General features: G+C 46.7%; 2 protein-coding genes across 20 annotated transcripts in view; one reads left to right on the top strand and one right to left on the bottom strand.

The window, feature by feature from the left end:
* The window catches only part of KCTD20 (potassium channel tetramerization domain containing 20), a 62,618-nt gene extending 53,177 nt beyond the window's left edge, over positions 1-9,441 (bottom strand). For 3 of the 13 annotated variants that reach the window (XM_065595017.1, XM_065595018.1, XM_024114738.3), the window contains exon 1: positions 3,286-3,357. The gene's annotated coding sequence lies outside the window, so the exon portion shown is untranslated. Of the gene's footprint in view, positions 1-3,285; positions 3,361-9,417 lie in introns of those variants that run through there. The other 10 variants (XM_065595026.1, XM_065595024.1, XM_024114751.3 and 7 more) reach the window with 7 other exon arrangements.
* ETV7 (ETS variant transcription factor 7) lies at positions 8,862-25,918 on the top strand. Of its 7 annotated transcripts, none has more exons than XM_065595032.1 (9): positions 8,893-9,117; positions 11,524-11,669; positions 16,367-16,499; positions 17,491-17,655; positions 20,598-20,720; positions 21,382-21,597; positions 22,855-22,997; positions 23,140-23,240; positions 24,364-25,918. In XM_065595032.1, exons 2-9 carry the CDS (start codon positions 11,625-11,627, stop codon positions 24,479-24,481), a joined length of 1,044 nt encoding a protein of 347 aa, XP_065451104.1. In that variant the 5' UTR covers positions 8,893-9,117; positions 11,524-11,624; the 3' UTR covers positions 24,482-25,918. The 7 variants fall into 7 exon arrangements, with proteins under 7 accessions (XP_005280565.1, XP_065451104.1, XP_065451106.1 ...); XM_065595036.1 differs by having other exon boundaries at positions 8,915-9,117; positions 16,367-16,437; XM_005280508.4 differs by lacking the exon at positions 11,524-11,669 and having other exon boundaries at positions 8,862-9,117.
* Positions 25,919-26,438: the final 520 nt, after the last annotated feature.

Raw genomic sequence — 26,438 nt, 5'->3', positions numbered from 1 at the left:
TAACACCATGTCTCCTTCAGCCTTTTCCATTCTGTCCACCCCCCACGCTGTTGGCAGAGATGCCCATTACGGTGGATAAGAGTCATGAGCAGGGCCCAATAAAGTCACCGTCCATTTTGGGCAATTTCACGGTCATAGGGATTTTAAAATAGTACATTTCATGATTTCAGCTATTTAAATCTGAAATTTCACAGTGTTGTAAATGTAGGGGTCTTGACGCAAAAAGGAGTGGGGGGGGGCAGTTGCAAGGTTATTGTAGGGGTGTTGTGGTACTACCACCTTTACTTCTGCGCTGCTGCTTGCAGTGGCACTGCCTTCAGAGCTGGGCAGCTGGAGAGTGGCAGCTCCTGGCCGGAAGCCCAGCTATGAAGGCAGAGCCACCGCCAGCAGCAGCACAGAAGTAAGGATGGCAGGATACGGTATTGCCACCCTTACTTCTGCGCTGCTGCCTGCAGAGCTGGGCCCTCAGTAAGCAGCCGCCGCTCTCTGGCTGCCCAGCTCTGAAGGCAGCACAGAATAAAGGGTGGCAATACTGTGACCCCCCTAAACTAACCTTGTGACCTGCCTGCAACTCCCTTTTGGGTCAGGACCCCCAATTTGAGAAACGCTGGTCTCCCCCGTGAAATCTCTATAGTATAGAGTAAAAGCACACAAAAGACTAGATTTCACGGGGGGAGACCAGATTTCACAATCTGTGATGCGTTCTTCGTGGCCGTGACTTTGGTAGGGCCCTAGTCATAAGTCTTTGATGGTAGCCTCCCTTGCTAGAGCAAAGCTATTCAATTTCTGGTGGTTCTTAATGTCCGTTATTCACGATCAGACACCTAGATATCAGTGCCTCTCCCCAGCACAAGAGGGATGATGCAATCTAACATTAGCAATACAAAGTATAGCATGCGATCAAGGTGACTCAAAATGGAGATTGACATACAATATGCTTTTTCACAAAATCAGCCTGGGCATACTAACATAACCCCTCAAACTATCATAATCTTGTGTGTATGTGCAGCACCTAGCACAATGGGACCCTAATCTTGGCTGAGGCCTCTAGTCATCAATGTAACGCAAATAATAAAATACTGCCACCTCCTTGGACTTTGACACTGCAGTTACATTACGATGTTTACAGTTTGTGCAACAGTAGTGTTGAGGCTTATTTAATTTTCACAGAGCACTGTAAGATCCTGGCATGAAATTTACTGTGAAATGCAAAGTATTATTTAAACTTCTATTTGTTATTTTTTTTCTGCACAAGGGTCTTCAGGCTTACTGGGTGGAATTTTTAAATGTGTACAACTCCCACTGACTTTAAATTGGTATTGGGCATCTATATTCCTAGCACCCTTTGGAAAAATTCCACCCACTGATATAAGGCCAGTGTGAAAAAAGGGGTAGTAGTAGGGAAATACTAATAAAATGTGACAGACTCTTCTGGGCGGCTCAAGGAGAGGTCAAATGATAAACAAGTCCTAGCATGCCCCCAAACTCTCTATGCTAGTAGACTATAAACCATCACCCCAATAAAAGAAACATACAGTTGTTTTTGATGAGCTATGGCAGACTGCATCTAACCAACAAAAATGTTATGTTGTATCAATCACAAAGTGACGACAGACATAAAAGCTGATGGTAGTGTAGCCCTTTTCTCAGATGCCTACCAGCAAGGCAAGACTGAACACGCCAAAAAGAAGAGGCATCAGATATGGCAAGAAACCCAGGTAAGAATTTATTTACAAACAGATCAGATGAAATAAAACTGCTTCTCAATCCTTTCCCCTAAATATACTTGCGGGCCAGGTAGTAGGGGGTAGCACAATGCATAAATCAGTAAAAAAGTATGACATTAGGACCACAGTCTTTGGAGTGTGAAACAAAGTAAAGAGTTATCTCCATTCTCTTCGGCTTCATCTACACTACAAATTTAGCCATTTTGAGAATTATTTTGAAAGTGGTTCCCACTAACATGGTGGATTAGGCATACATTTAAACAGTTTGAGACCAGTATCCCTTGCTCCCCTCCTCAGAGACCAGTTTCAATGGATTAAAAAAAAAAATCCACAATTATATACCAACCACACTGTCCAACACAACTGTGTTTGCTAAAATCAGTTTCTGAACATGGCTGAACTTGTAGCACAGACAGGGAGTTGGGCCCTTTTGAGTTCCACATGGACAAATCCCTGTGCTCTTGTGGAGCCAATGAAGTCAATGGGGCTCCACTCAGGTGCAGGCATCTGCCTGCACAGAACACCTCACAAATGAGAGGCCTTAGAAATATCTATGCTATGATTTCCCACATATAAATATAACAGTATTTTATACCTCAACCCAAGCAAAAATATTTCAGAACTATTAGTATGGGGCAGGGTTGGAAGAATTGAAAACATATTTTCCGAAGATAATTTTAATACACAAAACAAGGGGTTGTCTATCCATAAATCTACACCAGTTTAGCAAAGCTAGTGCACATGCCTGAATGGATTCTTATTTTTGTTTAAGCACATTTTATTTCAGTTCAGTTTAAACCTGTTCCTAACTGATTTAAGATATACTGAAACAGACCTGAGTGATTTAATACAAAATAACAGTGAAATAAGCTATACTAGTTTAAAGTGCCTTTACGCTGATAAAACTGCATCCACACTAGGTTGCACTGAATAATTATTCCTATTGTAAAGGATAACATCCCTAACCAAAATAGTTACACTGGTACAGAAATTGCCCGTAAACCTGGCCTCAGTGGGTTTAAAAAAAATCACACCTATACTTAAACCATTGCAACTCTGTGCATAGACAGTAAATCTAAATTTAAACACTAAATAACTGACTGCCTTGCACCTTGTGTAGTTATTTACATTTTTATTTATTTTATTTACATCTGTGCCAAGTGAGCATAAAACAACACCAGTACAAGTACAGAATTGTGATTCGATACCATTTTGCACCCCTTGCAAAAGAGTAAATGATACTATGAAAGTGAGGGAGTGTCACATTGTGTGAGGAGGCAGCCCTAGCTCCCCCAGAGACCCCCCTCAGAGTGTGCGTGTGTGTGTGGGGGGGCAGTCCTAGCTCCCCCAGAGACCCCCCTCTGAGGGGGGGCAGTCCTAGCTCCTAGCATCCCCAGAGACCCCCCTCAGAGTGTGTGTGGGGGGGCAGTCCTAGCTCCTATCATCCCCAGAGACCCCCCTCAGAGGGAGGGGGCAGCCCCAGCCCCATATCACTCAGAGGTGAGGGGACAGACAGCCACCTAGCAGACCCCACCCCAGCGACCCCTCTCTCTCTTACCTCCTCCCCGCCGCAGGCCGCTCCAGTTCGGCATCTAGCGGGCGGGATCACCGCCCCAAACCGCGCCCCCTCCTCAACCTGATTGGCCCATTGGCTTGACACCGATAGCCAATCAGATCCGAGAAAGAAGAGGGCCGCGGCCGGGCTCTCTGATGGGGTGGGGAGTTGTCCCTGGTGCCCCAAGGGAGGAGTGTCGGGGGGTGTCCCTGGTGCCCCAAGGGGGGAGTGATGAGGAGGGTGTCTCCGGTACCCCAAGGGAGGAGTGTCGGGGACCGGGATGTGTCCCTGGTGCCCCACGGAGGGAGTGATGGGGGGGGATGTCCCTGGTGCCCCAAAGAATGGGGAGTGATGGGGGGGTCCCTGGTATCCCAAGGGAGGATTGACCCGAGGGGGGGGGGGTTATCCCTGGTACTCCACTGGCAGGAGTGATGAGGGGATGTCCCTGATCCCCAAATAATGGGAGTGATTATTAGGAAATTTCCCTAGGAGGAACTCAGTGGGAAGGGGTGTGGGGAGGGGTGATATCTCTGGCACACAAGTGGATTGGGGAGGGGGTGGAGTGGCCTTGTCTAACACAGAGGAAGGTTTATTCCTTGGGACCAGGAAATATTCCTGGCCCCCAAGGGATAGGTGTGGTGCTGTTGATGCCCATTTATTATACCTTTACAAGTGTCTCTGGCAGGCTTACCTTCCATGCAGGCAACGCAAGCCGACTGCGTTCACAATTCTATTGTTTAACCTGTGCTCATCCCCGTCCAGGTCACCTTACCCTTCTTCCTCAGCCAGCTCTTCTCTCCAGGAGCAGCAGCCAAGAGGAACTGTGCCAGAAGCTGGCCCTTCAGCTGGCTCGCATTGGGGATGCCATTGACCACAGGCTTGTCAGAGAGTTTAGGCAGCATGCTGAGCGAGAGGAGGATGTTGAACAGGTAGAGAGAGAAGGGGGCCAGGCCTTTGTGCTCTGTATGCAAGTATTGTCTGAATTAAATAGCAAACTCCTTTGAGCAAGGACCGTCTGTTCCTGGTCATGCTTGTGAAGCAGGGAGGGGAATCTGCCATTTTCCTTAAAAACACCTTGACCCAGTGTTTCTTGAGGCCCAGCTCGGCAGTCCTCCCTCCTGGGATTGGCTCCTATTGAAGCCAAGAGGTTGCAGGATTAGGCCCCTGATGTTTTCTGTTTACAGGCAGAAGATGTGATAATTCTCACATTTGCATTCCCAGCATGTTGTTTAATACCTTGGCATGTGTGTTTTCACAGGGCCTACACCTGGGAGAACCAAGAGATGTCAGAGAGGAGACAGCTCACTTTATTTTGTTTTTGCTTAGAAAGTTTCATGAAGTTTTGCATTATTTCTGGGCTAGATTTACAGTGTGATATATGTAGACCTCATGTGATGTGATTGGATGGATCAAATGTAACCTCTGTGACCATTCACAACATTCCTTTGGGATGCACATTAATGGGCCTGATGCTGCAAACACGTAATCATTTTAGTAATTTTACTCACCTAGGACCTATTGAATTCAGGGAACTAGGCACATGAGTAAAGTTACTCACTTGCATAAATGTTTACTGGACTGGGCCTATATTTAGTTAAAAAGCAAATTCTGTAAATTGTATTATTTGTAGCCAGTCACCTTCCACCACACCTTATACCACTCCTGAAAAATGAATGGTAGATGCATTAATACACAGCATATAGACTTCCTTATCAATCATTTGTCAAGAGATCTGAATGCCAGTGCACAAATACACACAGTTTTGTTGCCTACCTATATTTACACATGGAAAGAATAGTGACCTACTTGTTAAAGGTGCTCAGTGCCTCCTACTTCCATTGGCTTTTTGGGGGATTTGCAGGTGCTCAGCACATCTGAAAATCAGGCCATTTTTATTTAGATGCCTAGATATGGAGTTGGGAGCCTATCTTTGGCACCCAGCTTGGAAAATGTTGGCTATGAATATTAATTTGAACTTTTTAAATTGTTATATACCCAGGAAGCTTCAGTCTCTGGTTAATTTCAAGAAATTTCCAGGTTATGTGGCGATATATTCTGCGTAGCAGCTACTTTGATGTTTAAAGCTATGATCACACTAAAGCAGCAGAAAGAACGCTGTAGTACTTTGCAGCTATTGCGGTAACAAATATGTTCATGATGGTGATTTTCAACATACAGGTTCTATGACCTAAACCCACCACCATGTTACAGAGGCAATGCTAATTTCTAAAAGTAGCTCTTGAGTCAGAAAGTGTAAACATATTTGAAATTATTGCCTGTGTGGGGCATTCCTTCATGTGGTAACCGTGCATTAGCTTGAATCTACATGGGAGAAGTCATGAGGGAACAAAGGTGGCAGAATATAAGAATTACAGATCAATGTTTCATAAGATTATTTTAAAAAGTCTACTTGGATCATAAGTTGTGTTCTTTGTTCTATGATAGGTTGCTTTATGGTTGTTTCTATGATTAAAAAGCTCAGGATTAAGTATAGAGAAAAGTTTCTAACCACATTTATTTTTTTATTCAGTTATGAAAAATAAACATTTACCACTTGCAATTTGTGTTTCATGTTTCTTTTGTTAATGAAGTCAAATGTGATCCTGCCCCTAATCATCCCACTTAGTCACAGCTAGAGAAGGGATGCAGGGTTGTTAAAGCACAACTCAGAACAGTAGTTATGCCTGTATAAATCATCTTTTGGCACAGGCTTTGAGAAGTTGTCTGTAAGGAGGTGCTGGGCCCTGAGGGGAAGGTGTTGGCAATAGGAAGATAGTCAGCTCCTTGCAGGCCAGTTTCTCACTGCCTAGGTATGTCTTCACTACTACTGTGAAAGCGCTGCCACGCTGTAACATGGCTGTGTGGTCATGGCTCCAGCAGTGGGAAGAGAGCTTTCCCAGTGCTGTTAAAAAACCCACCCCCACAAGGGGAGTAGCCACCAGTGCTGGGAGTATGGCTCCCAGGGCTGTAGCACTGTCTACACTGCCACTTTACAGTGCTGACACTTGCATCGCTTGGGAGGGAGGGTCACACCCCTGCGTGAGAAAGTTTCAGCACTGTAAAGTAGCAGTGTAGACAAGGCCTTAGTTTCTGGATGGGTTAGGCTAAAATTTAATTGGGATAGAATCCACCAAAATCTCACTGTCACCCCAAAACTTCATTGTCTTCCCCTTCCCAGGGGAGAAGTTGAGCCCATTTAGGAGAAAAAGAAGATTAGGATCTACTTTTATAGCAACCACATAAGGGGAGGTGCTCACTGCTAGTGGGCTAACGATCACCGAAAGGAAAGCGGATTCAAAAACCAAAGAGGAGAGAGAAGATTGGCTGCCAGCAGAAAACATACCCATAAATCTTTTTGTGGTTGTTTTAAACAAAACAAAACAAAAACAAAAAGCAACATCTACGGCCCTTCTGTGAAGACTTGTGCCTTTCAGGGGCATAATTTCAGAAAAATTTGGAGGGGAAGAGAGAGGGAGGGGCAAAATTATGTTAACATTACATGAGATTATATTATATCCTGCAAAGTCAGGGGAGGGGAGCAAAAAAGAAGGGGGGAGGACATATTGACCTATGAAACGGGGGGAAAAACAAGGTTGGGGGGCACCTGCCCCTTTGCCCTATAGCAAATGACAGCCCTCATGCCTATCTACTTGTGAAGAACTGCTGCAATGCCCACAAAAGGGATCTGTTACTGATGTCAGCTTCCCTTTTACTGCATTTAAGTTGACCCTCTTTCTGTTTCAGATTTGCTCTTATGTCTTCGTACTACTGCCTAGGACCCCTCATACAGAGTATTGTTGAGCCAAGGCCTTCTGTTATTGTACCACTTTTTCCACGTACTGGCTGTGTGGTTTTGGGCTACTCATTTAGCCAACAAGTTTTAGGGATGGCTGCTGATTTCAGGTGCCAAAGACCAACATTGAGAACTGAGATTTTAGGTTCTTAGCCCCTCTGAAAAATCAGGCCCAAGTTCTCAGTTTGGGTACCTCAAAAAACAGAGGCACCCAAAGTCAACTGGCTACTTCTGGGCATGGTGACCCTCATCTTCCCCTCTGTCAAATGGAGGTGGTAATACTTATTTACCTACCTCATGACCATCTTATGAGAATTAACCAGATAATGGTGTAGCGCTGGCTTAGCTTGTTCTAGGTAATCGGCGTGGAAAAGGTCTGAGGGAATCCCAACAAATGGTTGTACAGTGCTTTGAAAATGTAAAACTGTAGTAGAGATGCTCAGGGAATCAATCTACAGACCAGATTAACACAGAACTCTCTCAAGCTGGTAAATAAAGGGAGATTCTTTTATACAGATTCATTGTTTATTGAGAATTAGAAAGACCTTGAGACACATTCTGACCCCCTTGGACTTTATGGTAGTTACTAAGCTGTGTAATATGGCTACTTAGAACATCACAAGAGTGGTCATTAGAAATCAGATCCTACTCATTTAGCTGAAGTGATAAGGGCCTATACTTTTAGAGCAAGCTCAGTTCTTTCCCTGCTGTCCAAAGGATTTTTTGATAAGCCCCTTCCACTTGAAGGAAAGGAGAATCTCAATTAGCTTCTACCAGCAGGGGGTCTATGACAGTTGTCTAGTTCTGATGCTATCCAATAGAAGATGGGCGGATACACACTAACCAGCTATTTCTTGTTTGTATTATCTTGGCACCTAGGAGCTACAGGTGTGGACCAGGACCCCATTGTACTAGGTACTGTACAAACAGTAGAGAGTTACTTACACACCCCCTTTGTAAATCAAAGCTGGTCCTCAAGAAGCTAGGATACACAGCCTTTCAATTTCACCTTGAACTAACCAACCGTGATTACCTATGATTTCACAGCACTCCCTATGCTGCACACCAGGGGCATTCAGAGCTATGCTGAGGGAGGAACTAGAATTCCCTGTTGCTAAAATAGAGCCTGTAAGCCACTAACACTTAAGCTAAAGGGGGATCCTGGGTATATGTTAGCAGTATAGGCACTAGGACACTATGGAGCACTTCTGCTTTCATCCTGTAGGGGGCAGCAACACCAGTTCATTGCAGTAGGAAAGGCAAACTTTGCAGGAAGCTATAACAAGGATATTTGAGCTGGGTGCAGAGAGCTATGCAAGGCTAGTTCCTGGTATGATTAAGGTACCCAGTACATCTGACTGGCAAGTGTTCACCATCATGTGCCACACAAATTTACAACCCATTTACGGATGGGCTTAGAGGTGTGAGGGGGGCTTAAGACACCCCCCTGCCTCCGGCTGTCAAAATCCTTCAGCCCAGAAGTGCCTGCCTCGTGCCTGGAGATGGCAGTTCCCTGGCACCAGGCAGCTTAGCTGGTGGCCACCCTGCAGTGCTTAATTTGTAATGGAAGAGGTAGCAAGGATCAAGCAATTGGGGTGCCAGGGCTAGGAACTGCCAAGCCTAGAGGGGTCGAGGCTAGGAACTGCCAGGGTTTGGCACAAGCCCTGCCACCTTGATCCCACCGCCATCCACCCAACCCTGCGCCCCCAGGTCTTTGCAGGGCGGGGCACCGCTGGGAGCTGGCAGGAGGCCAGGGCGGCATGGGGGGGGGGGGGGGGACGCCGCTGTTGCCCCGGGGCTGAGCGCCTGCTTCTCTCAGATCCGGTTTGTTTCGTTTTCGTTTCCCGGAAGGATCAGACCAGCGACCACACACTGCTGTGTCTGCGCTCGCGAGTGGGGGACCAGGCAGCCCGGGGCGGAGGGAAGGGATCGCTCTCCAGCTGGCTGAGTGGGGGGGAGCTGGGGGAAGCCTGCTTGGGGAGCAGCGGGAGCGGAGCCCCCCAGGGCCGGAGCTGCAACTCCCACCTCCACCTGGAATGCAGGTAAGAGCTGAGCCACATCGCTGCTGCAACAGCCACCCACCTCCCAGTGCACACGCCCCCCTCCCCGCAGCCTTCCTTCCCCCAGTCCCCACAAGCACCACCCGCTTCCTTCCCGACCCCATCCCCTCAAACAGCCCTGCTAACTCACCCCCCTCCCCAGCAATCTTCCCCCTTCAAACACTTCCAGCAACCCCTCATACACCCTCGCTATAAGTCTCTGCCCCCTCAGTATAGCTCTCCCCCCCCCAAATCCCCAAGCTCTCCTAGCCCCCCTACTCTGACCTCACCCCAGATACTTACAATCTTGCTGAGGCTTCAGATCTCCTTGAAACATTCTGATCCTCCTTGCTCTGAATAAGCCTGTAATTAAACACTGGAATTCCCCTTCCTTCCTTAGGGACAGTTCATAAAGGGAAGGAGGCAAAGCAGGCTAGATCATGCTTCAGTATATGGAGCGTGGACCAATACACTAGCATTGTGCAGAGAATACCTTTTTTTTTTTATACCTCCCCATAATTTTACAAGTTTAACCTCTAAAGGAGGTCACCTTAACTTTGTGCTGCTGGAATACTCCATGATTTAGGTTGTGTTTCAAGGTAAATTTTATGAAGTTTTTAAGTCTGCAGCAAGCCTCCATAGACCCCCCTGAAGAGAACCCATGAGAACTAAGGAAATGAAGGAGCCTCCTACACTCTAAAAAGGAGAAAATAAATGGGAATAATTAAGGCTGCTTTTCTGGTCTCCCAAAAATACCTGCAAATTGGCAGATATCGACCACCTGAATTTTTTTTCAAAAGGGTAAATCTAGCTGCAATATAGTTGAGCTAGGGGAGGAAAAAAAGTCAGAAAGTATCTTTCCAGAAGAGAAATACATAGTTTAACCTGCTAATCTCTTTCACTTTTATTTTTCCTGTAGCCTGTTGCTTAGAATGAATCTGAAACATGCCTCATGTTGCTGTAAAAAGTGTTACAAATTCATGCTGGATTGTCTTCTAGTAAATAGAGCTTAAAGCAGATAAACAATACTACTGCTAATAAAGCTAATAACAGACCTGCTGAAAGAAGTGCAGAGATTAATTTTGGAAGGATCTTCCTGATTTGGACACAATGAACACTAGACATTAAAGACAGTTCACTAAGTATGAGACTTCCTAGTTCCATGATACACAACCACTCCATAAATGGAAATAGTGCATCTCCTACTGCAGTTATAAATTGTTGCTCAAATGTAATGGTGTGGCTATCTTGGGATGTTATGAAGACACTGACCCCAGGAGAGATCATAGAATCATAGAAGATTAGGGTTGGAAGAGACCTCAGGAGGTCATCTAGTCCAATCCCCTGCTCAAAGCAGGACCAACACCAACTAAATCATCCCAGCCAGGGCTTTGTCAAGTCAGGCCTTAAAAACCGCTAAGGATGGAGATTCCACCACCTCCCTAGGTAACCCATTCCAGTGCTTCACCACTCTCCTAGTGAAATAGTATTTCCTAATATCCAACCTAGACCTCCCCTACTGCAACTTGAGACCACTGCTCCTTGTTCTGTCATCTGCCACCACCGAGAACAGCTGAGCTCCATCCTCTTTGGAACCCCCCTTCAGGTAGTTGAAGGCTGCTATCAAATCCCTCCTCACTCTTCTCTTCTGCAGACTAAACAAGCCCAGTTCCCTCAGCCTCTCCTTGTAAGTCATGAGCCCCAGCCCCCTGATCATTTTTGTTGCCCTCCCTTGGACTCTCTCCAATTTGTCCACATCCTTTCTGTAGTGGGGGGGCCCCCAAAACTGGACACAGTACTCCAGATGTGGCCTCACCAGTGCCAAATAGAGGGGAATAATCACTTCCCTCGATTTGCTGTCAACGCTCCTGCTAATGCAGCCCAATATGCCGTTAGCCGTCCACTGTAATCCCCAGGTCCTTTTCTGCAGAACTGCTGATTAGCCAGTCAGTCCCCAGCCTTTAGTGGTGCCTGGGATTCTTCCATCCTAAGTGCAGGACTTTGCACTTGTCCTTGTTGAACCTCAGATTTCTTGTGGCCCAATCCTCCAATTTGTCTAGGTCACTCTGGACCCTATCCCTACCCTCCAGCATATCTACCTCTCCCCTCAGCTTAGCATCATTCACAAACTTGCTGAGGGTGCAATCCATCTCATCATCGAGATCATTAAAGATGTTGAACAAAACCAGCCCCAGGACTAACCCTGGGGCACGCAGCTTGATACTGGCTGCCAACTACACATCAAGCCGTTGATCAGTACCTGTTAAGCACAACAATCTAGCCAGCTTTCTATCCATTCATCCAATCCATACTTTTTTAACTTGCTGGCAAGAATACTATGAGAGACCATATCAAAAGCTTTGCTAAAGTCAAGATCTATCATATCCACCGCTTTCCCCATATCCACAGAGACATCATAGAAGGCAATCAGGTTGGTCAGGCATGACTTGCCCTTGGTGAATCCATGTTGACTGTTCCTGATCACCTTCCTCTCTTCCAAGTGCTTCAAAATGGTTTCCTTGAGGACCTGCTCCATGATTTTTCCAGGGACTGAGGTGAGGCTGACCTGTCTGTAGTTCCCTAGGTTTTTCTTCCCTTTTTAGAAGATGTGCACTATATTTGCCTTTTTTCAGTTGTCTGGGACCTCCCCTGCTAACCACGAGTTTTCAAAGATAATGGCCAATGGCTCTGCAATCACATCAGCCAATTCCCTCAGCACCCTTGAATGCATTAGATCTGGACACATGGACTTGTGCATGTCCAGCTTTTCTAAACAGTCCTTAACCTGTTCTTTCACCACTGAGGGCTGCTCACCTCCTCCCCATACAGTGTTGCCCAGGACAGCAGTGTGGGAGCTGACCTTGTCTGTGAAGATGGAGGGGGAAAAAACAAAAACAAACAAAAAAACACGCATCGAGTACTTCAGCTTTTTCCACATCATTTGTCACTAGGTTGCCTCCCCCATTCATTAAGGGTCCCACACTTTCCCTGACCTTCTTGTTGCTAACATACATGTAGAAACCCTTCGTTACCCTTCACATCCCTTGCTAGCTGCAACTTCAGTTGTCTTTTGGCCTTCCTGATTACACCCTGCATGCTGGAGCAATATTTGTGTACTCCTCCCTAGTCATCTGTCCAAGTTTCCACTTCTTGTAAGTTTTCTTTTTGTGGATTTCTCTGAGCCAGGCTGGTCACCTGCCATATTTGCTATTCTTTCTGCACATCGGGATGGTTTGTTTCTGTGCCCTCAATAATGCTTCTTTAAAATACAGCCAGCTTTCCCGGACTCCTTTCCCCCCCATATATTAGCCTCCCAGGGGATCCTGCCCATCAGTTCCCTAAGGGAATCAGTCTGTTTTTCTGGAGTCCAGGGTCCGTATTTTGCTACTCCTTTCTTCCTTTTGTGAGGATCCTGAACTCAACCATCTCATGGTCACTGCTGCCCAGGTTGCCACCCACTTCTACTTCCCCTACCAATTCTTCCCTATTTGTAAGCAGTAGATCAGGAGGAGCAGGGCTGGCGCAACCCATTAGGTGACCTAGGTGGTTGCCTAGGGCACTAACATTTGGGGGGCGGCGACCGCAGTGGCCAGATCTTCGGCCGCCCTGGTCGTCGGTATTTTGGGGACGGGACCTTCTGCCCTCTCTGTCGGGGGCGGTATTTCGGGGCGGGACCTTCTGCGGCCTAGGGCTGCAAAAAAGCTGGTGGTGCGCCTGAGGAGAAGAATGGCCGTGTGCACGTAGATTAGAATATTCACATTGCCAGTAGCCCCTCCCATGAATGCTCCATCTGGCTGAGACCAGCTTCACACCTTTGGGCTCAACTAGAGTGACACATACTGATTGTGTGAAGGAACTGCCTGCGGCTGAGGATCCTTGCTTTAGAGTCTGAATGTTCCTTGGCAGCTTGGAAAAGTGAGAAGAGTGTCTGGCCAACTTTTAAAAAAAAAAAGTGGCTGGTGGTTTTGGGTGCCTTGATTTGGGGCTGCTCAATTTGTGTGTCTTTTCACCTGATTTTTGGAGGTGCTGACAGGGCCGGCTCTAGCTTTTTTGCTGCCCCAAGCAGCAAAAAAAGCGCCGCCCCCCCCCAGCCGAGCGCCGCCGGAACCCCCCCCCAGAGCGCCGCCCTCCCGCACCGCCCCCCTGCTGAGCGCCGCGCCACCGGAGCCCGCTCCCCCCTGCGCCGAGCGCCGCAGGAACCCCCCTCCAGCGCCGCCCCCCCGCCCCTCCCCGCCGAGTGCTGCGCCGCCGGAGTGCCCCCCCGCGGAATGCCGTGCCGCGCTCCCCCCGCCGCTCCAAGCATGTGCCTGGGTGCCTGGTACTTGGAGCCGGCCCTGGGTGCTGAGCGCCCCCAACTCCAAATGAAGTCACTGGGAACTGCAAGGGTGCAGCACTTCCACTAATCAGGCCCAAGTTGGGCTCCCAGAAATTAAGGTGCCCAGAATCAGTGGCAGGTTTAGAAAATTTGGCTAAAGCTTTTTGCAGGGTGCGTAGTAAAGTTCCCAGGGAGTGAAATCTTTTCGAGTGTAACGTCAGCTCAGCAATTGGTTAGAACCACATTACTGGGATTTAAAGGGGGAGAGGTTAAAGAACTTCCTTGCACATTTCACAATATAAATTGGATTGGATGCATAAGCTCATTATTCCTCATGCTACTTTCTAGGGACATGAGAACAATTGATCAGTCCTCTTAACAGGTCTTAATCTTCAAGATATGTTATCAGTCCCCCCCGCCCCTCCTTTTCTCAAGGCTAAAGATGCTCAATAACCTTTTCTCATAGGTCAAGTTTCCTATGCCTCTTATCTAAACCTCTGGACCCTCTCCAATTTGTCCACATCTTGAAGTGTGGCACCCAGAACCAGGGCCAGCTCCAGGGTTTTGGCTGCCCCAAGCAGCCAAAACAACAAAAACAAAAAAAAGCCGCGATCGCGATTTAAAAAAAGCCGTGATCGCGATCTGCGGCGGCAATTCGGCAGGAGGTCCTTCACTTCCAGGCGGAGTGAGGGACCCTCTGCCGAATTGCCGCAGAATACCTGGACATGCCGCCCCTCTCCGGAGCGGCTGCCCCAAGCACCTGCTTGAGAAGCTGGTGCCTGGAGCCGGCCCTGCCCAGAACTGGACATAGTACTCCAGCAGAGATTTCACCAGTGCCAAATAGAGCAGGACAATTACCTCCATTGTCTTACATATGACATAATACACCCGAGAAAGATATTAGGCTTTTTTGCAACTGCACCACATTTGACTTCCATTCAGTTTGTGATCCACTATAATCTAGCTGGTTATCCCCAATTTTGGGATTGTGCATTTGATTTTTCCTTCCTAAGTGGAGTACTTTGCACTTGTCTTAAAGAATTTCAGATGGTTGATTTCAGACTGGTTCTGGAGTTTGTCAAGGTTGCTCTGAATTCTAATCCTCTCCTCTAAAGTGTTAGCAACCCCTCCCAACTTGCTGTCATTTGCAAAGTTTTTATGCACACTAGACTCCATTATCCAGGTCATTAATGAAAATATTAATACTGGACCAGGACAGATCCCTGCAGTGCCCCACAGAGTAGTTATCGGTCCCTCCAGTTTGACAGCAAACCACTATCTAGAATTTGGTCTTTCAACTAGTTTTGTACCCACTTTGAGTATGTTCATCTAGATGACATTTCCCCTAGTTTGTCTATGAAGATGTCATGTGAGACTGTCAAAAGCATTACTAAAGATCAGGATATCTCAGGTCTACAGCTTCTCCCCTATCCACTAGGCCAATAAAACAGGTTCTCAATTAACAGGAGTGACAGACTGGGTTTGGGATGATATTCATCCCCCCCCGAGCAAATTGGCAGGGACCTTCATGACACCCCCCACCCCCAAGCACTGAACAAGGATTATCCATTAGAATCAGGTGTGCATACCCCATATAATCAATTCCCAGTGGATATAGAGGGCACTCCTACAGCAGATGGATGGTCTGGGGGTTATGTGTTAATCTGGACCTGTGGAGAATAGGGTTTAATTCCAGGCTCTGCCACAGCCCCCTTGTGGGACCTTTGGAAAGTCCCAGTTAGGTGCCACCTTTGAGGATCTGGGCCTTAGATGGGGGAACTCGCACATTGCCAGACTAAGTGGGGGTAGCCCTACCTCACAGGATGTTGGAAGGATAAACCCATTAAAGAACGTGAGGGGCTTGAACACTATGGTAAATGAGGCCATACAAGGATAGGAGCTGCCATTTATGCTGAAGTCAACGAGAGAGGTAGAGGGAATACAGCTAATATATGGCTGCCATTGGCATGGTATCCTGAGCATCTCACAGTCATTAACAGAATTAATTTTCAGCCACCCCAGTGAGGTAGGGAAATATTAGCTCTTTTTTTTTTTGGAGGCACAAGGTAGATTAAGTGACCTGCCTAAGAGCTCTCAAGCAGCCTGCTGCTGGGCTAGGACTTGAACTTGGGCCAGCACCCTATTCACTAGGCCAGGGGTTCTCAAACTGAGGGTTGGGACCCCTCAGGGGGGTCACAAGGTTATTACTTCAGGGTTGTGAGTGGTCAACCTCCCACCCAAACCCTGCTTGCCTCCAGCATTTATAATGGTGCTCAATATATTGAAAAGGGTGTTTAATTTATTAGGGGGGGGTTGCACTCAGAGGCTTGCGATGCAAAAGGGGTCACCAGTAAAAAAAGTTTGAGACCTACTGCACTAGGCCATCCTTCCTAGATATATAGCTCCTTCCATCCCACAGATCAATTCCTCCATCTCTGGAGTGTGAGCATGGAGTGCTTAAGAATTATAGAGCCAATGTTAAAGTTTAGGGAGAAATTAGGGAGAGGGTGCAATTGCCCAAGTGACTTTTGGTCAGTACATGAGGGTTAAAAATCCTTCCCTAGCCTGCTCTTGCAAGAAGTGAGGTGGAATCTGACCACCACAGACAGTTAGCACTTCTGCTTTATGTCTTGGGCGTAAGATGGCACTTCCAGGAACACAGCACTGATTCAGGACTGACTCAGAGGAGAGTACCCTAAACTGAATCAGCACTGGTTCCTGCAGTGGATTTTCCCTGATAGTGTCCCCTCCACCTACCAAACCAGGCTCAAGTTTGCTGAGCTTTTGAGGGGAGGTTACAAGAGGATACCTGCATTAAACAGAATAATGCTACTGTTTGAGACTGCTTAAAAATATATCCATGCTTGGGCCCAGCAGCAGGGTACTTACAGCTGGTGCTGTTCTTTGTCAGTTGATGTGTTAACCTCTCTCCCCCAGGGTGAAGTGACAGTCAGTTCTTCTGCGAGTCCTGTAACAGCAGCTTCCTTACCACTGCAATCACAGTCCAGGTGTGCAGCCTTCTCGCAGCCAATCAGTGAAGGCGAAATCTTCAAATTACCAGGCAGGCTCAGTGAGTAGATGGTGCCTTGTTTAATGGCCTACAAATTAACATCACTGACGAGGTATTTTATAAAGCACTGTGCAAAAGCAACAGCCCACTACATAGGACACCAGCATAATTTGACTTCTGGATCTTCAGTACTGTACGGAAGACTATCACTGGAGCTAAAGGAGTAACTCCATTAACAAATAACACTAGTAGGCTGTTATGCTCCAGCTGACCCCCCCTTCTAGTGACTGAATAGTACACACTGTGCTCATGTTGGTTTCACAAACATTAGTTAGTCTTCATTTCACAAGTGGGGAAACCGAGGCACAGAACAGTGAAGTGACTTTTCCCAAGAAATGGAACTCGTAAGTCAGTTCCTGCTGCCTTGATTTCCTTCCTCACATCCCTATGTCCCTGACCTTCCCAGGACCCAGGCTTGCAAACTAGATTACCTTTTATGTGCCTGTGTCTGGGGACAAAGGGGAAATAACACTGACCAGAGGGTTACATGAACTCTGAGGTAGGCACCCTTTCTTACTGTCTGTACAGAAAGGAGTGTAATGGGACCAGCTCAGCCGGAGCTATAGGTTCTACTGTCATGTAAATAAATTGGTCTAATGCCAGTCACTGCTCTCATCGGGGTGTGAGGATGTAGTAATGGCCGTCGAGTGCTTTGGGAGGAGATAGGACTAGTTATACTCCGAGGCTGGGATTTTCAAACAGGCTCAGAAATAAGCCCACAACTCCTATTGTAACTGTGCACATAATTCCTAGTCCTCTGAGAATCTGAGCCAGTGATGTTAGGAGTAGTAAGTGGATGATACCAGAGCCAAACTTTACCCATCAAGCTCATCTGTACTGCATTCTCTCTATCAGGGGTTTGTTCTGATTTATTGTAATCAGAAAGTGGTTCCTTTAGAAGGGAAGTTTGATGCTGGACAAGACCAGTGTCCCATCCCGCCCCTGTTCTCACTGGGGCTTTATTTCAGAGATTGTTCTTGCTTGGTTTCAGGAATCCAGCCCTCACTGTGGAGCAAGGACGATGTGATTCACTGGCTAAGATGGGCTGAGAAAGAATATTCACTCCGGCAAACAGACGAAAGCAAGTTTGAAATGAACGGAAAAGCCCTTTGCATTCTCACCAAGGAGGATTTCAGATACAGGGCTCCTAGTTCAGGTCAGAGGAAACAACCGTCTTTTGTAATGACACTGCTGAATGTGCTGTATAATGCAGTCCACAGGACAGGGCACTGGGTTGGGATTCTGAAAAACCTGGCTTCAGTTCATCTCTCTGCAACTGGCCTGCCGTGTGACCTAGGGCAAGTCATTTCCCCACTCACCTGTTGTCTGATTAAATGGTCAGCCTTTCAGGGGAGGGATAATTTCATAATGTGTCTGTACAGGATCTAGTACCATGGCACCCTGCTCTCTTTGGGGCCTCTTGGTAATGCAGATAAAGACAGTAACAGAAAGTATCAAAATCTTGCCCAGTCTTGTTTGGATGCCCTGAGGAAAGGGGGAAAAATAAACCCCACCCACAAAATCAATGCAGGGAGCATCCCTACCATGCCTTCCTCACCCATCTAGGCTAGAGCTAGGCAGGATTACAGGAATTGCCAAATTAGATTAGACCAGTGGACCATATAGTCCAGTTTCCTACCTCTGGAAGTGTCCCATATGGAATGCTTCAGAGACAGGTGTAAGAACACTGCAGTGGGGAACCTGCCTATGGAGAAAGTTTCTTCCTGACCTGGCTGTAGAGATTGGCATATGCCCTGAAGCATGAGGGTATAAATCTTTTACTATCCAATATAGACTCTGGATGGTCTCATTCATATAAATGTCCAGTCCTGTTTTGAATCCTGCCTTATGTTCTCACACACTGTCAAGCTGTCCTGCAGTGGATTAAGAGCAGGAGTACTAAAGGCAGACTGTTAAGAACCAGGCCCCCCATCCAGTTTTGAGTTCTATAGTTAGATTTCATCAGCCAATCAAGTGTAAGCACCTAATGCGCTAGAACAGCCTAGCAGGGAATGACAGACAGTCCCCTTGGTTTCTCCCATCTGTTTTGCCACCCAGGTAGGCATACCTTTGCAACAGAGGATTCCTTCACCAAGGAGCACAGCAAAAGTCAGGTTAACCCCAGTCCTCTGGGACTGGTAGAAGTGGCTGGATCTCTACTGTATTTTCTCAGGGGTTTAGTTCTGATTTATGGTAATGTTAAAGTGGTTCCTTTAGAATGGAGTACAGTAGAAATTCAGCCACTTACCCCAGATCAGATACACATTAGAACTTGCACCAAAGACCATGCTTGCAGCCAGTCATAGAATAAACGATCTAAAGACTTATTAACTAGGAAAAGGAAGAAAGTTATTTACGAGGTTAAGCAGGTGAACATACACACACAAATGAGTTCCAATCTTAAGATTCTAAAGGTAACAGAAGCTTTATAATAAGCAAGCTCAATATGTCCTTTAGGGCTCTTGTTTAGGTCTAGAAAATGTTGCCCCTTACAGCGTTCAAGCAGCATAGAGATCATTTCCTCCTAGTTAGGGGTTTTTATTTCCTCCTTCCTTGTGCTCTGATCTGCAAACTCAGCTGAGGGAGAAAAATTATTTGCATGACTCATCTTCATGGGGTGGGCAAGGGAAAGAGTAAACAAAGTCTTTAGTCCTCTTTAATGTTCCACTCTAATTCATCTGGTGTTGCTGGGCCTTCCTTAGGGGTGGTCTGCACTGGCCATTTACAGCGCTGCAACTTTCTCGTCAGGGGTGGGAAAAACATACCCCCCTGAGCGCAGCAAGTTTCAACGCTGGTAGTTACGCCCCTGCTGGAGGTGGGTTTTTTATTAAGAGCGCTGGGATGTGCGTTGCAACCACACAGTCCACGTTAAAGCGCTTCTGTGGCAGTGCTTTAGTGTTGCCATTGTAGACTAGCCCTTATTGACCAGGACATAGTCTGTTGGAGACCAGCATGTCACTAGTTCATGTCCCTCTCCAGTCTGATTTACAGAGTTACAGAGCTGTACAATACAAATGCTTGAATATTACTTACAATATGGGATACAGATGTTAAGTGAAATTAATGCATGCAGCAACTCACAAGCATTCCATGAACACCTTTTTATAATTTAATACCCATTTTAATAATGCTAACACACAGGTAAGTCAGATTGATTCCAGCGGTGCATTTGTCAGTGTTTCGTTGGGATGTGGGGACCGTGCATGAGCTGGCACCTGGTCTGCCAGCATCACACACAGGCCATACATAGTTCCCCTGCTGTTTCAATTAGGTATAGCAAGTTTGTTTCCTACACTGAACTGCTGTGTAAAATTATAATGCACAGTTAAAAACAGCTGTTGTGTTCCACCCCAGAGGTGGCTGCAGTTTCAGTGGTGGGCAAAGTGACCCCTTGTAATTTGTCTGTTAAAAGTTTGAGGTCCTTTGGGGTGCAAGGTCCTATGCAAGTGTGGGATACACCTGTCAAGAAATACACAAGCGTGGAGGGAACAGATGGTGGACTGCTTGAATTCTGCTACTGCACATGGAGAAGACTCCATAATTATTTACCTTACGGTAGCACCAGAGGCTCACACCCAGCTCAGAGCTGGTGCGCCTACTGCATTGTACCTGCACATAGTAAGAGACTGTCCCTGCTCCAAAGAGATTACAGTGTAATGAAACAAGACTGACAAAGGCATCAGCCCCATTTTGCAGATGGGGAACTAAGGCAGAGAGCCAGCAAGTGACTCGTCCAAGGACACAGAGTCTAGAAGATCTGAGACTATGGTGAAATTCTATGTCCTTTGTTAGCACATCATGTTACACAGGAGGTCAAACAGCCCCTTCTGGCCTTAAAAATCTATCCATTTATGGTATGAGTCCTAGTCTAGTGCCTTATCTACAAGACACACTTTCACAAGAGTCCCTTAAACCATGATGGACTGGGCAGCAGCTAGGCACATGGCTAGAGACCACGTGACAGCGGAGGAGGTGTGTCAGCTTTCCATGTCCATTTCACTGCGCAGGGTACCCCTTGCCCAGGCAGACTGCTGTGATTAAACACATTTCAGACCCTACTAATCCAGATGCACCCAACTGTCTTTCCTTTCCCCACAGGTGATGTTTTGTATGAGTTACTCCAGTACATTAAGACCCAGAGAAGAGCCCTGGTGTGCAGCCCTTTATTTAACTCACCCTTTCGGGAGGCAAAACACATGCAGCTCCAGAGCCATCCGGAAGGTACTGTGCCTCTTTAGGAGCCTTCAGTGGGTGTGGGTGTGGGTGTGGGAGGTGGAGGTGGGGGTGGGGTTCGTCAAGGAAACAAGCCTGTCAGCTCTCTCGTTTACATTTCTGTCTGAGGGAGACAAGGCATAGTGGGCCGAGCACAGGAGTGGGGCCAGGGAGTCCCCAGTTCTAATCCCAGCTCTGATAGACTGCAGCTTCAGCAAGTCACCTGGGGGTGACAGTTTCAGCCATGGCCTCTAATTTTGAGTTGCCTCAGTTTTTGGCAGCCCAGCTTTTTAGATGCCTTATGTGATGTTTTGTCCTAGCTTGATCTGACATTCTTCCCCTTCCCTTCCTGGCTTCCTCTGATGACTCACTATCTACCCTCCTCCTAGCCAGTGGCTCCCTACCACCACCTCAGTGCCCTTTCAGTTCCCCTCCTTTAGGATGGCCCAATAGACTCCATTCTCCACTTGCATGCACTGAAGTCAGCATTACACTAACATCAGTGCCAGGAGAACCTTGTCCATCATCCACCTGGAGCAGACATGGGGCATGGACTTTGCCCAAAGTCCATCCTAGCCGGTCTGTGCTCCACATCATACTGTGAAATTGTTCTCATAGGGTCTTCCTGGAAATACTGTAACAAACAAGGATGCGTTGGGTTTCCTTGCAGGTGTGAACTGCAGGTTAGAAGTTTCCCCAGCTGCAGTCCCCTCATTGTCAACGAGCTGTCTGAGCCATGCAGACCAGCCCAGGTCTCCTGGCAAAGCTTCCTGTAGAGTGGAGCCACTTAACCTTTCTCATCACAGCCCAGAAGTCAGCTACAGGGCAGAGATCATCTGTTCTTTTCCCAATACACCGCCAGCCCCAGTCGATGGAAAAATTGCAGGTGAGTATTAATTTTTAAAGCCTCGTGCCTGTGTCAAACAGGTTAGACTGGCTCTCAGCCATTGAAAGCAGCACTGCCTGAAAAATAAGACGCCTGGGGATGTAAACAGTTTCCATCCAACAAGGGCACACAAGAGGTTTCACTGGGAAATCTAGGTTTAGGCTTCCAAAACTCAGTGGTGAGAGCAGCCAACTTAGAGCTGCAAGGATGACTTGAGGCTTTCACCATTACTATATACAGTTAGAGATGGGTCCTGTTAGGTGTCCTTACCCACACAGCAGGACAGAGTCTAAAAACCTTTGTCTCATTCTAAAGACTACAAGAACAAAAGTACGATCTCTTTGAGAGAGCACAGTGTGTGGGGCTCATTTGCCTCATGCTGCCCTACTCTGAGAGCAGAAATGACAGCTGTATTTGTCCAGTGCCATGCCTCTGGGTGAATCATTACAGTAGGGGCTGAACCCAGAACCTCTGGTTTTAAGAGCATGAGTCTTTATTTACTTATTCCCATAATACAAGAACTAGCGGTCACCAAATGAAATTAATAGGCAGCAGGTTTAAAACAAATACAAGGAAGTTCTTCTTCACGCAGCACAGTGTCAACTTGTGGAACTCCTTACCTGAGGAGGTAGGACTATAACAGCGTTTAAAAGAGAACTGGATAAATTCATGGTGGTTAAGTCCATTAATGGCTATTAGCCAGGATGGGTAAGGAATGGTGTCCCTAGCCTCTGTTTGTCAGAGGGTGGAGATGGATGGCAGGAGAGAGATCATTTCCTGTTGGTCCACTCCCTCTGGGGCACCTGGCATTGGCCACTGTCGGTAGACAGGATACTGGGCTATATGAACCTTTGGTCTGACCCGGTATGGCCGTTCTTATGGTCTTATATTCTTTACTGCCAGCGTTAAAAGGACCAGCTCTTGTTAGCCAAGTTAGCAGGTTCAACCTCAGTACGTGACCCAGCCACCACTAAAAAGGGACAGAGTGCTACACAGTGTGAGAGGGTTAGACAGTCTCCCTGGCCAGGAAAGCTTATCCCAAGCTTCTGAGGTCCAGAGCAATGAGTCTGTGCCTCAGTTTCCCCATCTGTAAAATGGGGTTAATAATAACTACCTCCTTTGTAAAGTGCTTTGAGATCTAATGTAACACACTATATAAGAGGGAGGTATTACTAAACACTGTCTGCTGATTGACTGTAGATTGTGTGGACACTTCCTAGCTTAAAACTGTCAATGTTTTCTTCTGTTAACATGCAGACTGCAGGTTACTCTGGGATTATGTCTATCAGCTCCTTTCTGACAGCCGGTATGAGCCATACATCAAGTGGGAAGATAAAGAAGCCAAGATTTTCCGGGTTGTCGATCCTAATGGACTTGCCAGGCTCTGGGGAAATCATAAGGTAAGTCTGGCTGAGAATAAGTTGGTCATCCCTTAACTCTTCAGGTCTTACCTGTCCCCACTTTAAAGGGGAAGTGCCTCACCTCCTTTTAGAGCCTGATCCTATGGGGTGCTTTGTACTGAAATGTCTTTTATTCTTATAGAACCGGGTGAACATGACTTATGAGAAGATGTCGAGAGCTTTAAGACATTACTACAAACTCAACATTATCAAAAAGGAACCGGGACAGAAGCTGTTATTTAGGTCAGGGATTCTCAACTTTTTCTTTGAGCCCCCTCCCCCAACATGCTATAAAAACTCCAAAGCCCACCTGTGCCACAACTGTTTTTCTGCATACAAGCCAGGGCAAGTGTTAGGGGTTTAGCAAGCAGGACAACTGCCTGGAGCCCCACAACACAGGGGCCCCACAAAAGCTATGTTGCTTAGGCTTTGGCTTCAGCCTCGGGTGGCAGGGCTCAGGGCCCTGGGCTTCAGCCCCATGTAGTGGGGGTTTGGCTTGCTACCCTGAGCCCCAGCAAGTCTAATGCTGGCCCTGCTTGGTGGACCCTCTGAAACCTCCTTGTGGCCCCCCATGGGACTCCAGACCCCTGGTTGAGAACCACTGATTTAGGTGACATAAGTCAGACAGCTAAAATGACCATATAAAGAGAGATGTTACTAGTTAATGGAAAAATTGCTCAGCTGCCTTCATCCATTCTGTGCACCGAGTGCTCTTGGTCTCCTTAGATCTAAAGCTTCCTCAAAAATGTTAGAGCCAAATTCTCATCTCAGTTACATCGATGCATATCCAGAGTAATTGCACTGGAGTAAATGGAATTGCTCTAGATGGACACGGCTGTTAACTGAAATCAGAACCTGGCCCAAAGCCTGACTTCCACCCTTATGCGCGCGCAGTTCCCACTAAAGCTGCACACGTTTCTGAGAGCAGAAGTTGGCCTTCAGGCCGAGTTAAACACAGGGGGTGGTTTTGGTTTTGCAAAGCCTCAGTGGTGAGCTCTTCTCTGCAAAGCCAAAATCTAGGTCCTGTTTTACAGGAGTCTAAGGGCTGGGATAAGAGGTTCTGATTTTGATCGATAGACTAGTCTCATGGGTCCAATCCTGCCAGAGGCTGAGCTCCCTCAACTCCTGAGGAAGAGATGAGGGTAATGAGCATCTTGCAGAATCAGGCGCCATGTAAGGTGCCCAGCATCTTCTGAGAGCTGCTCCATGCCCTGATCTCCTAAGGCCTGATCCAGAGCCAACTGAAGTCACTGCAAAGACTCCCATTGACTTCAATGGGCTCTGGATCAGGCCCCTCTTGAACTCACAGGCAATTTTGGCTGCTCTCCATCTAGTGATGCTAATTCCAAAGTGTTTTTTATTCCAGATTTCTGAAGAGTCATGGGGAGATACTACATGACAAATCAAGCAAACTAGAGCAGCTGGAGAGTGAGGAGCAGGAAGGACTGGAGTTTAAGGAGGACACGCTGGAGGTCTCACCCTAGGAACTCTGCAGCATGGTGTCTAATGTGGGAACATGCTATGCTATAGACAAGCTTTGATGCCACTGTGAAGAAATCAGGATGCCTTGTGCTCTGACAAGAGGCTAACTTTCTTACTGGGCTGCAAGTTAAGGGCTTCAATACATATTCTAGTCAAAGACTATGCCATCAAGGGACAGAGTGCTACACAGTGTGTGAGGGTTAGCAGCAAAGGTCATGCACAGAAATGGTTCTCCAGTCCTATGTAATCGGAGATCAATCTGTGGTCTGGCCTTTTGCTTGGTTGTTTTTTCTTCATAGGTGCTCTTTGTTTTGTTTCATTTTTAAATGACCAAATTTGGTACATTCTAGACAATGCTCATTCTTTGAGTCTCAAAACTATTTGTTTTCTTGATGGCCCTCAAATCAGCAAGACATCCCCGTTCAGCAAAGCACTTAAGCATATGCTTGAGTGCTTCCATTAATAGGGATGATCTTGCATGCTTGCCTGAATCAGGGTCTTTGTCCCTGATGTGGCAACAGACTGGCATGCATGTCTAACTTTAAGCGTGTGATAGTCCCACTGACTTCACTAGAGCTTCACATGCTAAAGTTGGACGGGTGTACCTTGCCGAATCAGGGCTCGAGTGAAGATTTGTGTAGACTGAAGGGGTTCTTTAAGCTGCATATTTAATTAATTTCACTCTATTAATACTACATTTATGATTAGCAGGCCATGAAAAAAATGTGACATTACAGGAATGAACAACGATAGGAACACTTAGAATTACAGATCGGCTAGCTGTTTCACTGGCATAAGTGAGAAGAAGCAGGCTTGATAACTGCAGGAGGATTCAGAGCCGCATGTTACAAAAGTGGAGGGGGTATTTGGAACTGGGGTTTTGATCTGGCACATTAGAGAAGTGGGCCAGACATTAATTTCAGATTTGGACCAGAACTTCCCAAATTTGGGGGGATTGGAATCTGAGTTTTTGGTTTGTTGTTTATCTCTAAAAATAATGGACCTCACCTGGTGTAAATTAATTGCCATAGGTCCAGTGGAGTGATGCTGATTTACATTATCTGAGCATTTGGTCCAAAAAGTGTTTTTACACAGTCCGACAGCGAGAGAGATGTTCTCATGTTAGACGTCCATGCAATTAGTTCAAACATTGCCCTGCAGTATTTGTGACCAAGACACTGCAACTCTGCATTAAGATCCTGGAAGTGAAACTGACTAATCTGATTCCAGTGTCCAAGATGAGTCATATGCAGAACCTAAACAGCCAGCAAAAGCCAATTTAGGTTTTACAATTTCATTCCTTTTTAATAATCTCGGGTGTTCCTAGTAACACAGGTAAGGACGTACGTGCGTGGGGTTTTTAAAAGGACTTAATCTGACCATATCCATTTATATTTTTAGATTTCTTCTTGTTTAGGGAATAAACACCAATGATTGACTTGCTTCACTCCATTTATTGGTGGTGACTGAATGGTGAGAGTGAGATCTGCAGGCTTCTCAGTTTACCCACAGACCAGGTACAGTGGGGCAATGAGAGTTTGCTGCCACTGCCGACATCTCAACTCTAGAGGGTATCAGTGTTTTTAAATTAAAAATCAGTGTACAAAATAAGGTGAAATCAATGGGATCCTTGCCCTGGATTTCAGTAGCAGCAAGATTAGGCCCTACATAATAGAAGCGTAGGGCTGGAAGGGACCTCAAGAGGTCATGTAGTTCACCCACCTGCACTGACACAGGACCAAGTAGAATCAGACTATCAGTGTTGGAAGGGACCTCAGGAGGTCATCTAGTCTAACCCCCTGCTCAAAGCAGGACCTATCCCCAGACAGATTTTTGCCCCAGATCCCTAAGTGGCCTCCTCAAGGATTGAACTCACAACCCTGGGTTTAGCAGGCCAATGTACAAACCACTGAGCTATCCCTCCCCCCTGACCATCCCAGACAGGTGCTTAACTGGTTT

The sequence above is a fragment of the Chrysemys picta genome, chromosome 4, assembly GCF_011386835.1.
Source record: "Chrysemys picta bellii isolate R12L10 chromosome 4, ASM1138683v2, whole genome shotgun sequence".
Taxonomy (NCBI): domain Eukaryota; kingdom Metazoa; phylum Chordata; order Testudines; family Emydidae; genus Chrysemys; species Chrysemys picta.
This window is presented reverse-complemented; position numbering and strand designations above follow the sequence as displayed.